The sequence below is a fragment of the Perna viridis genome, chromosome 1 (genome assembly GCF_037379345.1).
Source record: "Perna viridis isolate PV_CMFRI_1.1 ecotype Kerala chromosome 1, ASM3737934v1, whole genome shotgun sequence".
Classification (NCBI taxonomy): Eukaryota; Metazoa; Mollusca; class Bivalvia; order Mytilida; family Mytilidae; genus Perna; species Perna viridis.
This window is the reverse complement of record NC_142445.1, coordinates 56,026,189-56,039,175: the sequence shown is the minus strand read 5'-3', so window position 1 is coordinate 56,039,175 and position 12,987 is coordinate 56,026,189. Positions and strand designations below refer to the sequence as shown.

At 32.1% G+C, this 12,987-nt stretch overlaps 1 protein-coding gene across 5 annotated transcripts in view; it reads left to right on the top strand.

Moving 5' to 3' along the window:
- The window catches only part of LOC148629477 (GTP-binding protein Di-Ras2-like), a 36,896-nt gene that overhangs the window by 11,318 nt on the left and 12,591 nt on the right, over positions 1 to 12,987 (top strand). Inside the window, exon 1 of one of the 5 annotated variants that reach the window (XM_088551844.1) lies at positions 3,429 to 3,623. The exons of 2 other annotated variants lie outside the window; for them this stretch is intronic. In XM_088551844.1, coding sequence (XP_088407970.1) covers positions 3,618 to 3,623 — 6 coding nt within the window. In that variant the 5' untranslated portion in view covers positions 3,429 to 3,617. Of the gene's footprint in view, positions 1 to 3,428; positions 3,624 to 8,118; positions 8,956 to 12,987 lie in introns of those variants that run through there. 2 more of the 5 variants (XM_088551860.1, XM_088551885.1) reach the window with 2 other exon arrangements.

Here is a 12,987-nt window from a genome sequence, read left to right as displayed (position 1 = left end):
TGTCAAAAGTAAATAAATTTTAGATTGAAATGCTCAAATTAATGACATTATATGAAATTGTTTAACGGAGATCAATAGAAGGGAATTCACCCTAATGACTTGCCTTGCATAACTCAATGAATTATACATGAAAGTTCGTTAAACGCTATCATATAGAAATCAATATGTATTCTCCAGAGAATTAGAAAAACAACAAACCAATCAGACCATCTCTTACTTCAAAAGATACATTATTGACCAATATAATCAGTTTTCACAGTCAGCCATCATTTTCGAATTATTGATTTTCTTTCCTACATTTCGTTTAACAATATCACGTAGAAGTCTTGAAACACACTTTAACCAAATGTCAGATGTTATAGAACTCATCAAGTGACATAACATGAAAGTTAATGACTGCTCTTGGTTGTTTATAACTTTTATTCTAAGTTTGTTTTTACCTTCATGCAATTCCTACAGCTTGTAAACTGGTTACCCTCTTTTATCCTAACACAAGCATTGTCTTGCTATAATCTTTCTTTTTTCGAAAATATTATCATGGACATCAAACCAGAAGTTAAATGTTCTGCATAAGAAAGCACACCGCGCATCATTTTGAAAAATCCACGTATGCTACTTAATCTTTTTTTAATGTTTTGCCTGATTAAAGGTGTTTTCTACATATCAACATCTTATATTCAATATAGTAATTTTACAAAGAATAAGCTCCGTAAAAATTGTGGTTTCGACAAATCCAAATAACTCACCTAGCCAAATACACTAATATGAATTAGTTGCAGCCAACAAAACTAAGCGAGCATAATATTTTAGACGAAATGGCAAAAGGAAACATTTGAACAAACTATATCAAACAATAAACCCTCATTCCTTTAATACGCATGCTTGGTACAAAGGTTCTCAAAAGAAATCGCGTTGTGGCTATTTTCCTGTCAATGGTTGATAAGGTGACAAGTCACTTAAAACTTAAGTCCAGATGAAAAGAGGTAGTGACATAAATCTCTTAAAATTTTCATTCTTATTAAGGATTTTACTTTAAAAATAAGATAAAATTAAACATGTGCACCACAGTAGTTCTTAACCAGAAAATGAAAATGTTCTTAAGTAAGAAATAGGTTAAATTAGAAAGACAGTGTGTTACAGTATGGTTAACCAAGACTCTTATAAAATAATAATTCTCACTTGCACCGTGAACATCTAGTTCATCAGCTGGATTATGGGTTTTTTTTTTAATTTCCTCTAGCTACCATAAAAAGACTTCAGTATCCCAGAAGAAAATTATATTAATTGGCCTGAATGACATTTACTTCACCAAGGCTTCAATGATAAAGGCACTTAAAAGATAAATTGAAACAAAGATTTAGAAGAGAAAATCATGTCATCTATTCTACAATCAGCTTTAAATAATGTCAAAATTTTCAAACTTGTTTCATTTACTCGTTCTTTCTTTTTCTGGTCTGAAAATTTATGTATTCTCCTTGACAAATAACACAGTTTCTTAGTTATCAATTGAAGTGACATTATTTTCAGAAGACATTGCGTTTCAAGACTCATTACTGTTCCGATAAATTTCCGCCTACGCACATGACAAATTGTGCTCAAATTATTCCTCACTTGTACAAATCTCTAAGGGGTACAAAATTATCTAATCTAATGTAATTCTACAACTTGTAGCACGAGAGTTACGTGATAACTGCATGGAATAAAATTGTAAAAGTGGTCATTATTTACCAGGAAACGATTCAATAATCTTCACATCGTGGACTTGAAAAATTGCAAAAAATGTTTATCTAAATGTCAACAGTGATGGCAAGCTGTGTACAGTATAACCCAATCTGTTAATCTGTTATACTTACTTCTACAATCTTTCTATTGGGGTTCATTGACATTCTAAATATCTTGATTTAACTTTTTTGTTGATCTATTAGCAGAAAAGACATTCTAAATATCTTGATTTAACTTTTTTGTTGATCTATTAGCAGAAAAACGATAACAGAATAAAGCTTACGAGAAATGTCATACTATTTTGAGTTACCCATCAAGACTAAAAAAAGGCAACCATGTCTTATATACTGATGAATCGTGTTTGATTTCAAGCTCGCTCCATGAAGCGGCAGACGTTCGTTTTCTCTATTATTAACCGCTGCAAACAGACCTTTCGAAGTTCTCGGGCGTTATTCAAATCATACGTCGTTTAACAATCGGATAACGTCGCGTAAAATCATTCATTTTTTGGTGTCATACCACTATTTCTGGTCTCTATTACTTTCTATATTAAATCCATATAAGGCTAATTTTTTTACATCAGTACAGACGGTGCTGGAGGGGTTCCATTATGATGGTCACCCTTTACCTTAACTTTCATAAAAATACCAACATACCGTATGTGCCCTCTAAGAAAGAACGGTAAAAGGAAAGCATACAAGTGCAGAAATCACTACTTTCCTTTTGAAATTTAACCATATCAAGGGGCCTAGAGTTTTTGTTCAGAATTTTTTTTTACCCTGCACTGAATAAAGAAAATGAAGTTTTTAGATTATTGCTGATTTATTTAGCTTTCAGATGACACCATGTTTGTATACCTCTACTAAACAAGGAAAATGATAGGGTGCAATTTTGAGACTGCTTCGTGTCATTACGAACTACTTTCGTGTTTGTGCAGGCGGCTGGTTTCCGAAATAGTGGTATTACACCTCTTCCCGAGTTTGCGTAAGATTCGTACATTTTCTTAGAAGGCTGGCTGCAGGTCCAGTGCGAGTTTCGAGCGTCAGACGCTGTTCGGAGCTTGGTGATAACTATATGTCAACAACCTTTATGTCCGTGCAAGCTCTTGTGTGTGCCAAAAAACATGAACAAAAAATAACATTTTCAATATTTCTTTAACATTAAAGACACGAATTCTTTATTTTTAACATATGTACAGCTAATACTGCAAAATGTAAAAAAGTTACCTTCAGTAGTCTTCGAGCAGTTGTTTGAGATATCAAGTAACATGTTGGAATATAGAATTGTAGCAGTAAGTTAAGTCGGTCACATTTCTTGATCATCGGTCACATTTCTTGATCTTGAGATACTCAGTGATGGTTCAAAAAATGCCAACAACCTAAATATTATTTAATATTTAAGAAAGGTCAGTAGTTTGCTCCAATCGTAACTTAAATACATCATCTTATTTCAGGAAGTTTATTCAAAGAAGTTTTATCTTGTTTGTCAGTTGTGATCTTAAACGATCGAGGAAATTAGACGAGTGTCAGTTCTTGTCAATCATTTTAACTACAATTAAGCCTTGTATGCTTGTATTCTAAAATAAAACCATTATCTGGAACCAAGTGTGCTAAATTCCTGTCATTCCCGATCAATAGACGGATCGAATGAATGAAAGAAGCCCACTCTTAAAACAGAAAGCTGTTTAAACCTGACATATATTGATCGTCTGCTAATGCTCTCCCACCAAACCAAACAATCGTCTGTTTATGCTGCCAAAGCAGACGACAAAACCAATGGTTCTTTGAAAGGCAAATATTTTCGGACATAATTCTTGGAATAAATACAAGAAAAAAACACTAATACCATTTGGGAAATCTTGTCATGAGGAAAGTTTCTACATCAATTATTCAGTCATGCAGGTATGCATAATCACTTTTACTTAGTCTACAACTATGAAGCCTGGAGTTGATCTATCAAGCATTTATATCTTTATCTAGTATTTTGGTATGAGAATCTGATAAATATATATTATAACAGATAAAAGCATTCATGGTTACTTAAGTGCATTTAGTAATATAATGAATGATATCTATCCAAAAGTATGAATAAGTAACAGTTCTCTTCCAGCATTAATATCCTTTTAGCACTATCACCACTGTCAATAATAATAATAACGATAATAATGGTAATAATAAAAGAAAATGAATAAACAGAAGGTCATGACATTTAAACTCCTATAAAGCATTAAGCATCTGCTAAATGATGTACTTGACTTAAAATTTCACTTCAATTCATACCGAGTTAAAAAATTTAATGATGTATATACATGTAAATTTAAATAGGCAATTGGTCACATAGCAGATGACCATTTTTATTTTAAAAGTACATAAAAATGATAATTGCATAGCAGATGGAAGACTTACATCCTAAGATCTTACTTCTAGATGTGTAATTACATTCAAAATATAATAATACCTATACTATAAATATTGCAAATATCAAACATATGATGTAATACCTTTTCGAATTCTTGAATAATTTAAAAATAATGGTTTTATATAACTGCAATATGCAATTTGAAAAAAAAATCTTAAAACAATTGGACATTACAATGCAATGCTGAGTAGTTTATTCAGGTGCATATTATTGCATTTTGGACCTTTTATATGAACAGAATAATTTTGAATCACATCTGTTGACAACATATGTGCATTTGTGATACCATGCATATCATCTCAATTCAAGAGTTTAACTTGTAGGTTGTATAGAGATTGTCTAATCGTTTGAACTATACTGTGTGTTCTTACCGATAAGCTTTCGTGAATGGGATATAGTATGAATATTTTGTCGTTGTTTTTATCCTCTTCTTTTTTTTAATAAAAAACTCGATGTCGCTTGATTATTGATATCCGTCACTAATGCCGAGTCTATAACATCTATTAATACTGTAACTACACGACCGAGAGTTTCCGTTAGTAAATTTTCTTCCTTCAATGTACAACGTGGAAAACGGCGGATTGCAGCAACTGTAACAAGAATCCAATTTCAAAGAATATATTTAAGAAAATAGACAGAGATATAACAAAAAACATATGTAACTACTTAAATCAAACTCAAAGAAAACTGAAAAAAATCCCAATTAACTACTATGGATTCTACCAAATGCTAGTAACAATGATTGTAAGTGCATCATTTTACAGTAAGCTTCCTTTTTTTTCAAAAATAACTGGCCGCAATCAGTGCAAGGACTATAGTAAAGTAAATCAGTCAATGTATTCGAGATGTACATCGCATCAACAAGGTATTATAGTATTATTAATAATATGAACGACTGTAGTGTTTATTTTGTTTTTTTCCAGCATATAGCATTCATGTGTTAGTCTCCAAATCAATACAGATTTACAACATTTGAATTTCACTACCGGATTAAATTTCATAGGATCAAAATATTTTGATTCCCTTAACTCAAAATAAAATTTTGCACAGTATGGTTAGTTATGTGACTCGGCGCGTTCGGCACGAACCTTATGGAAACACTTTGAAAAAGTTATTTCGTTCATGCATTCCAGGATTTATGGCAAATAACCCCAACTGTTAAAACAATTCTTATCATAATTCTGAAAGAGATACAATATAATGCAATGACTTTAGTTTATCAATTAACGACGAAAGAATGTGCTGCATAATTTCAAAAGATTCTTCTCTTTTGTTATCGGTATTATTTTGGTTCATTACTATGTACAACATATATATAAAGGCTATTCACAAAATTTGCGTTAGTTTTATATAGCTAACCACGCCCCGTCGTTGAGCTTACAGTAGCGGATCTAAGGGAGGAATTCTGAGGAATAAAAAAATGTTGATTTCGCACAAAATTTGGGCAAACAACAAGCAATAATAGCCTGGAATCCCTCTTTGTTCTATAACCTCTCAGAAACTACCATTTTCAAAATATGTGGATCCGCTCCTTACTTGTATCGCCTTTCTGCATTAATATGTTCCAAAGTTGTTATATTTTTATTTATCATTTTTCTTTCCTTAACTGGACAAAATGCGAATATTGCAGACGAAAGGCTGTGGCAACTGCAATAAATCGCCCTAAAGCTATAGAAGTGATAACATCTAATGTGGGAGTTAATGTCGTATATATTTGAAAAAGTCATAATAACCGACGGAAATGCCAAATGCCCATTCATCACAGCTCTGTTGTTAAATTTTGTGAAAGGTAATTACTCTTGTCTAGTTATCAAGAGGAAAATAGGACAAGTGCGCTTGTAATCAATACTAATAATGGTTTTATCTAATTAATACTGTGTAGTCCAAATAATTATTGCTGATCTTTCTTCACAGTACAATTCGTCACGTTAAGAACATTGTAAAAACGAAGTTGGCATCGTCCATATGATTATAGTTATGTGGTACTGTCAGTTATTTTATTTTTTTTCTTTCTTTATTTAGCAAAGTATGATAGAGTTGACAGTCTAATTATTGACCGCACGCAATCAACTCTAAATTATATTCTTCAGACAATCAATAATATTTTTTTCATGGCAGAGATTTTAAGCTTAGAATTAATTTGTAGTCGTAGGTAAACGAGCCCTAAATTTTAACTCTTGTTTAATTACCATGGGACTTAGATGTTACCCTTTGGCATTACACTAAATATAAGCATTATTTGTCCAGTATATCAAGTTGCACTGGTTTGAAGTGACTCGTTAAGTACTGAACAAAAATGTAACAAGAAAATGACTTATTGTAAGCACAGTACACGGGTAAAATTTAACCTGAAGTCGAGCAACTATTTTTGGTGTTGGAATGCACGTGAAATTCTTGAGAATCGAGAGATCACATAAAATATTTGTGGTTTTACATGAAAATCACGTGACATGTTTTCCACGTGAAAAATTAAGTTTTTAGTTATTCGAATTTCGTGTGAAACTCGATTCACAAGAATTTCCATAAGTAAAAATTGCCTGTGTAAAAGGTTTCTATGTCATTGTTATAATCAAAATTGACTAAAGAGGGTTGAGAAACGCAATATCACACTTTATTGACTGACGTTAAAATAATCAAAACTGCCAATACAATACAAAATACTAAAGTGTACCAATACGGGATTTAGCCATCCAATATGGGATTTAACCGTCCTATATGGAATTTAGCCGTCCAATGCGGCTTTGACCCGTTCAAAACGGCATATTGGCCTAGGCTGATAAGATGTATTGGACTAGTTAGTCAATAAAGGTATAATTGCGCAAGGTTTTCCATATTAACTGAGTTATTGGGCCTCGGCTAGCAATACTGACTTCGGCTACGCCTCAGTCCAATATGGCTAGCCTCGGACCAATAACTAAGCCAATATGGAAAACCTTTCGCAATAATACTTAAGTATTTTCGATTGTATTTAAAAAGTGTCTTTGTAAAGTTTCTCGTGTGTGGTTCTTGTTTTTTGTCAGGAGATTGTTGTGAATCCTTATTCATGGTTAAACGAGTTGTTTAGTCTTGCTGTTTATTTCCAGGGCTGGATCGGACTTTATAAAAAAAGAGTATAGGTTATCATTTGTGCCCAAGGTTTGCACAAAATTAACATAATTTTCTAACAAAAGAATGGATACCAACCCCTAGAACTTCTAGAATTTGATAATGCATCTGTTGAATTTCAGCATATCCTTAACAAGTAAAAAAAGTCCCGTCAAAGAGAACATGGGCATCCTACTAAAATATGAATGACATGCTTTAAAAGATATTTATGTCAATCAAATAGCAAAATTTTCCTATAGAAATAAAACTGTTTGTCGTTTTCGCATGAATCATTAAAAAGAACGATCTAGTGATGCCTATTGGTTTTTTAGTACAAAATATTTCGCAACTCGAACGTTTTCCACGCCACAGCTTTATAAATCAGTTGCAAATCCTAAATAATACTGTAAAGATAACTTAATTATGAGGCCATACTTGTCCAAATTCGTATCTATAATATTCACAAATTAAATCATTTAATCATATTAAATGATATATTAATATAATAATGTATTAATCATATATCATCATATGTCATTTTCAGGGAAATCAATTTACATATTAGGAAATCGCCTTACTGTAAGCAATATTGAAATATTAATGATGCTTGATAAAAAATCAAAATGTTAATTTGAAACAAACAATTGATTATCCATGGCCTAGTGCTCTGGTTTTATTATCACTATCGTTCGGAATAGAAAAATATGTCGGCAAAAACGATAAATTGGATAAGAAAATCGTCAACTATTTCAGACACACGGTTGTTGTGTAACATGGCGATAATTACCTAATGTTAAATAGTGTTTAACGCACAATAACATTACGTACTAAGGAAATAGTACTTGTGAATCAAATTAATGAACTTAAATGTATATTGTTAATATAGTTTCTTTTTTGAAGTTCTGTGGTAATCTTTTCAGCGTTATAGGAAAACATATTTTTGCACACGAAATTTTAAATTTAATCCGTACTACAGTATCCAACGCTATTTCAACAGTTCTCAAAGGGGAGAATTTTTTTATTGAGAAAAATTAGTGAACGAATGAATTAAACACAAATCGGATGGAAGATAGAACTGTAATCGCGTGACCTAAATTTGATCAAATAATGACACAAATATGATATAACGGTTTTCTAATGATTTTGATCATGGGAGATAATGGAATAAATATTCATAAGTACTTATTTTCTTTTGACGCTGAATGAATGTGGAGAATGAATTTACAGCCTGGAATTGATTTTATTCCTTAATTAACTTCAGAGTGCAATCCTTCCTTATGTTCATGGTAGTTTAGATGACATTTGTAAATATGGATTAGTTTGGAATATCATCGATGTCAAAGTTCAATTCAAGTTTTTAACCGTTTTTATATCAGTATTTACGTTGAATGGTGTATAGTATCCTTTCTCAATACTTGAACATTGAACCGTTGAGCATATATATGATTCAATACAACTTCCGAAACATATGCACCTTTAAAAAGGTGTACTCGGGTAACCTAGAAATGCAATTGTGTTAGCACAAATTCAAGGCATGCTGAATTACATTTATGTTGAAATGGTACACATGGAAGTAAAACTTGGCAGTTTTCAGAATAATATCCAGACAACGTTTCAACTTTCGAATTATTAAGGTAAAATCGCCCTATTGACAGTGCATTTTTAAATACTGAAAAAAAACTATAAAGAACATGGATTGGTTTTTGGTAACCCGTGATATTACTATGAAAGGTAATTATACAATGAAACTTAAGGGGCGATCTGATACATGATTAAATTATTTTTCGGAACTTTATCTCTATTCGATAAATATCTTTCCCTGATGTGACATACTTCGGTTGATACCTAATTATACCAATACTAAAATATCCCACTCTGAGACCAACATACGTAAATCTGTTCTGAACAACAGTCTTACAATGATTAGGGTGAATTGTTCAATATCATCAATCATTATAATAATATAATTTCTGCCAAAATGTTTATAAATAATCTATAACTGCTTAGTAGATTTGTTTAGTAAGAAAGATCATACAATATAATAGTTGTCGTTTTGTCATGCAAAATAGAAGTTGAAATTATTGGAGGACTAGTTTTACTTGCAAGTAAGTCCTTTTTGGTTCTTAACGAAACGTTAAAAGAAATATGCGACACGGACAAAGGGTGAAATTAAAAACTTTCCAATTTTTGTCAAAGAAGTAATCATAATTTAACACATAATAAAACAATGTCATCTTAAGAATTCCAAAATCACAGATTTAAAATTAATAAATCGAGAAGATGTTTGTTTAGACGAGTGAAAGTGTCTGTAAACATTTTCTATAACAAAATTGGAACATTTCGTCGTTATCCCACCATTGTTTCATGATTTTGTTTTTGAAAAGTGAAAAAAGTTTTAAATTCAAATACAAGTGTGGACACAGACTGGTATTGCGGAGACAAGTATGGACGCAGACTGGTATTGCCCGAAGAGCAAATTTGAACATGCATTCGTTTTGTCTTGAATGTGCATTGTCTAGAAAACTCCTCCATTTATTGATATCAATAATTGAATTATGCATATGTTAATAAATATCCATTAACATGTGTTACTAAATATCTACTGACATCAATAAATGAGGAACAAATTCCACAATGGCTTGCCATAACCACAAGACAACAGCTTTTTTTAGATTAACAGAAACCAACAGTGTGGTATCTGTCAGTTATATGGGTGGCCCTAATTTGAAAACGGTAGGGGCCATAAACTCAAAATTAAATAGGAGCATTGTTTTAGTAGTTAGTAAAATCATATCAAAATTTCATAACAATTGATCAACCATAACTAAAGTCATCGCACGAAAACCAAGTGAATATGGACGACGACGACACGGACGCCGCCGACGATGATGACGCCGCTATTAGCACCATACCAATATACGACCGCATTATTTTTGCGGTGACACTATTATGCCAACATATTTGTATATGTATATGTGGGCAGATCCGGGATTTTTGCTCCATTTCAGTTCCTTAAAAAGCCTGTCATTTACTCTTCCTTACGACCAAATTACCAGTCAGTGTGTATGACTTGCTAAGAATTTACATATATAAGGTCTTTGTTTTTACATTTGTCCTACTTAAACAGTTCTCTATCAAAAGAGAATAAAACTGCAAGACTGCAAATTTTTCCCACTTACAGTCATGTACTTCACAGAAAACATAAATCAAAGTAATCATGTACTGAATCAATTTATATCGATCGTTTGAAAATTTACGCCTCAAATAATCGACAAATTGCAAAAATTGGAATAAAGGAGAGTACGGGGATTGAATTCAAACGTATCTAAACATAAGCTTATTGTTGTAAATAGTTAATGTTGAACTCTGATTTATTTTTAAATTCACCATTCTGATTAAGAAGGACATTACAGAAAACATACACCAATTTCATAATGCATCGTAGCAGTGCGCCAGTTTGCGTAATATTCAGGTTCGATGGCAGTTTACATGGAACATCTAGATTAATTGACACAAAACTCTCCGACATACTGCGTAATTGAGCTACAAACTACTAGTTGGCCTTTCCAATTTTCTAAACATTTTCAAGTCGAGTTTAATTTATCGACGTCCGGGTCGAAACAGTCTGTCAAATCATTCAAACTTAAGCCGCCACAATCATTAAAATAAATCCTTAGATGCATGCCCATCTTAACTAGCTACATTTCTCAGCAGATATAAGCTTAATAGCTCAAGTGCTAAAAGTTATCATATAGATACCTATGTTTCAATTAAAGTACTTAGTTTCTTGGGCATCTACATTGTAGTTCCTGGCACAAGTACATTAACGTAAACGCCTAAGTCTTAGAATACAATTTCGACAATTATGTGTGGTGCAGACAACACTGGCCATGTAGCACCTGCAACTCTATTATCTTTACAAATGACCAAAATAGCCCAATAGAATGATTATTACAAAAAGAAATATCACCAGACCAAAGACTGACACCATTCTCGAGAAATGCACAATCGAAATTCCATTGCCATGGTCTAAGTAAAATTTTATTTTTATTTGTCATCACCGGGCTTCCAATGTCATGAAACTGTAACCATGATAAAAATACACGATACATCGGAATGGTTTCGGGGGTGGGTGGGTTATGCTACCCTTTTGTAAAACATTTGGTAAAAAAATGAGTAGCTAATAATAGCATGGAATCCTTTTCTTTACTGATTGCATAGAAATAAACAGGTACTGATAAGAGATTAGAAGACAACTATTTTCAATTGGATCGTTGTTAATACAAATGTACAATCCTAATTAATCAGTATGTTACATTCGCACTGAAAGTTGTTTATTGTGTTTATTTATTGGCGTAAATAACATAGAATTAAATTTGATTACCAGGAATACCAACAAAAATAGATCTAACTAACCTATATAGGGTATGCCATTGGGACTATTTTACTGCGGCAGAGTAAGATAGTTACAGATGCTATCAGGCTTTACAAATATAAAGGCTCTGGTGACTGCTATATCAATTCTGATCTTCGATCTAAAATGATAAAAATTCTTATGAATCAAAATTACAATACCGGTATACGAAAGACTTTAAGGCTAAATCCAACGATACTGACTTACAGTTAACACTTCAAAATCAATATTTCTACTAAATCTTGTATCAAACAATTTTATCAACTTCTAAATAAAATGTTTCCTATACTATAGTACTTGTTTTGCAGCTGTATAAAATATATCCAGAGGCACTGCTAGTATTATTTGGTTTCAGAACAAACATAACGTGCATGTACACTCAGTACTTCACAACACTGTTATTAACTTTAGAATCTTTATTTCATTAAATCCTGTAATCTTCTTCACAATTTATCAAAACTTAGTTATTTTACGTATGTAGTATTAATGCCTTGATACTTAATAAAACCCCCACCCTTTTAACAAATGTTGAAAAGGGTTGTATTTTTTATGTACCTGTACAAACTTTATTTTATTGGCATGAAGTCATAAACAAAAAATATTTTAACTAAAAATCATATTAAGAGTTGTCAGTACATGCAGTCTGACATATACATATATGGCAAAACCAAAATCGTCGGAGCTCCTCGGGAATGTACTTACATGTACACTGTACTTTTATGTTTACATAATGTCTATATGTATTATGTAGAGTCCTTGAAACTTCATGTTACAGTAATGGGCAGCTAATTGGACTACCCCAACTCAACAGATTCCTCAGTGCCATGGGTTTTACAACATCTAGCACTTAGATCATCCTATCGGATGTTATGTTTCCGGTCACCCTACCGAACCTCCTTCAGACCCCCTACCCAAAAGTTTTTATTTGTTATTTTGAAAAAAAAATAATTATAAAGTCTGCCGATTGTCTTTCAGAAAAAAAAGTAGAAAATAAAGCCACAGATGTTTTTTTTTCTATCTTAGATGGAAAAAACAAAGAGAAATATTGGTTGTTTATATTTAGTTTCGATTGTAAACACACATGCCATGAGTGTGTTCTTGGTCGTGGATAATCCCATTTGGCATTCGGCACTTGAATTAAATATTTTTTTGTTTTGACCATCACCGTCAGAACAAAAAATATCTCAAGCGCAAAATCCTGAAAGTCTATTAGTTTGTGCTTATTTTGTTCATTGTATTCGAAGTTTTGTGTTACTGTGACTTATTCCATTTTTACAATTTTAGAATGGTAATCGGAAACATAACATTATTTTTTTTGGCCTAGGAGATTTCTCATCAATTGACTGGTG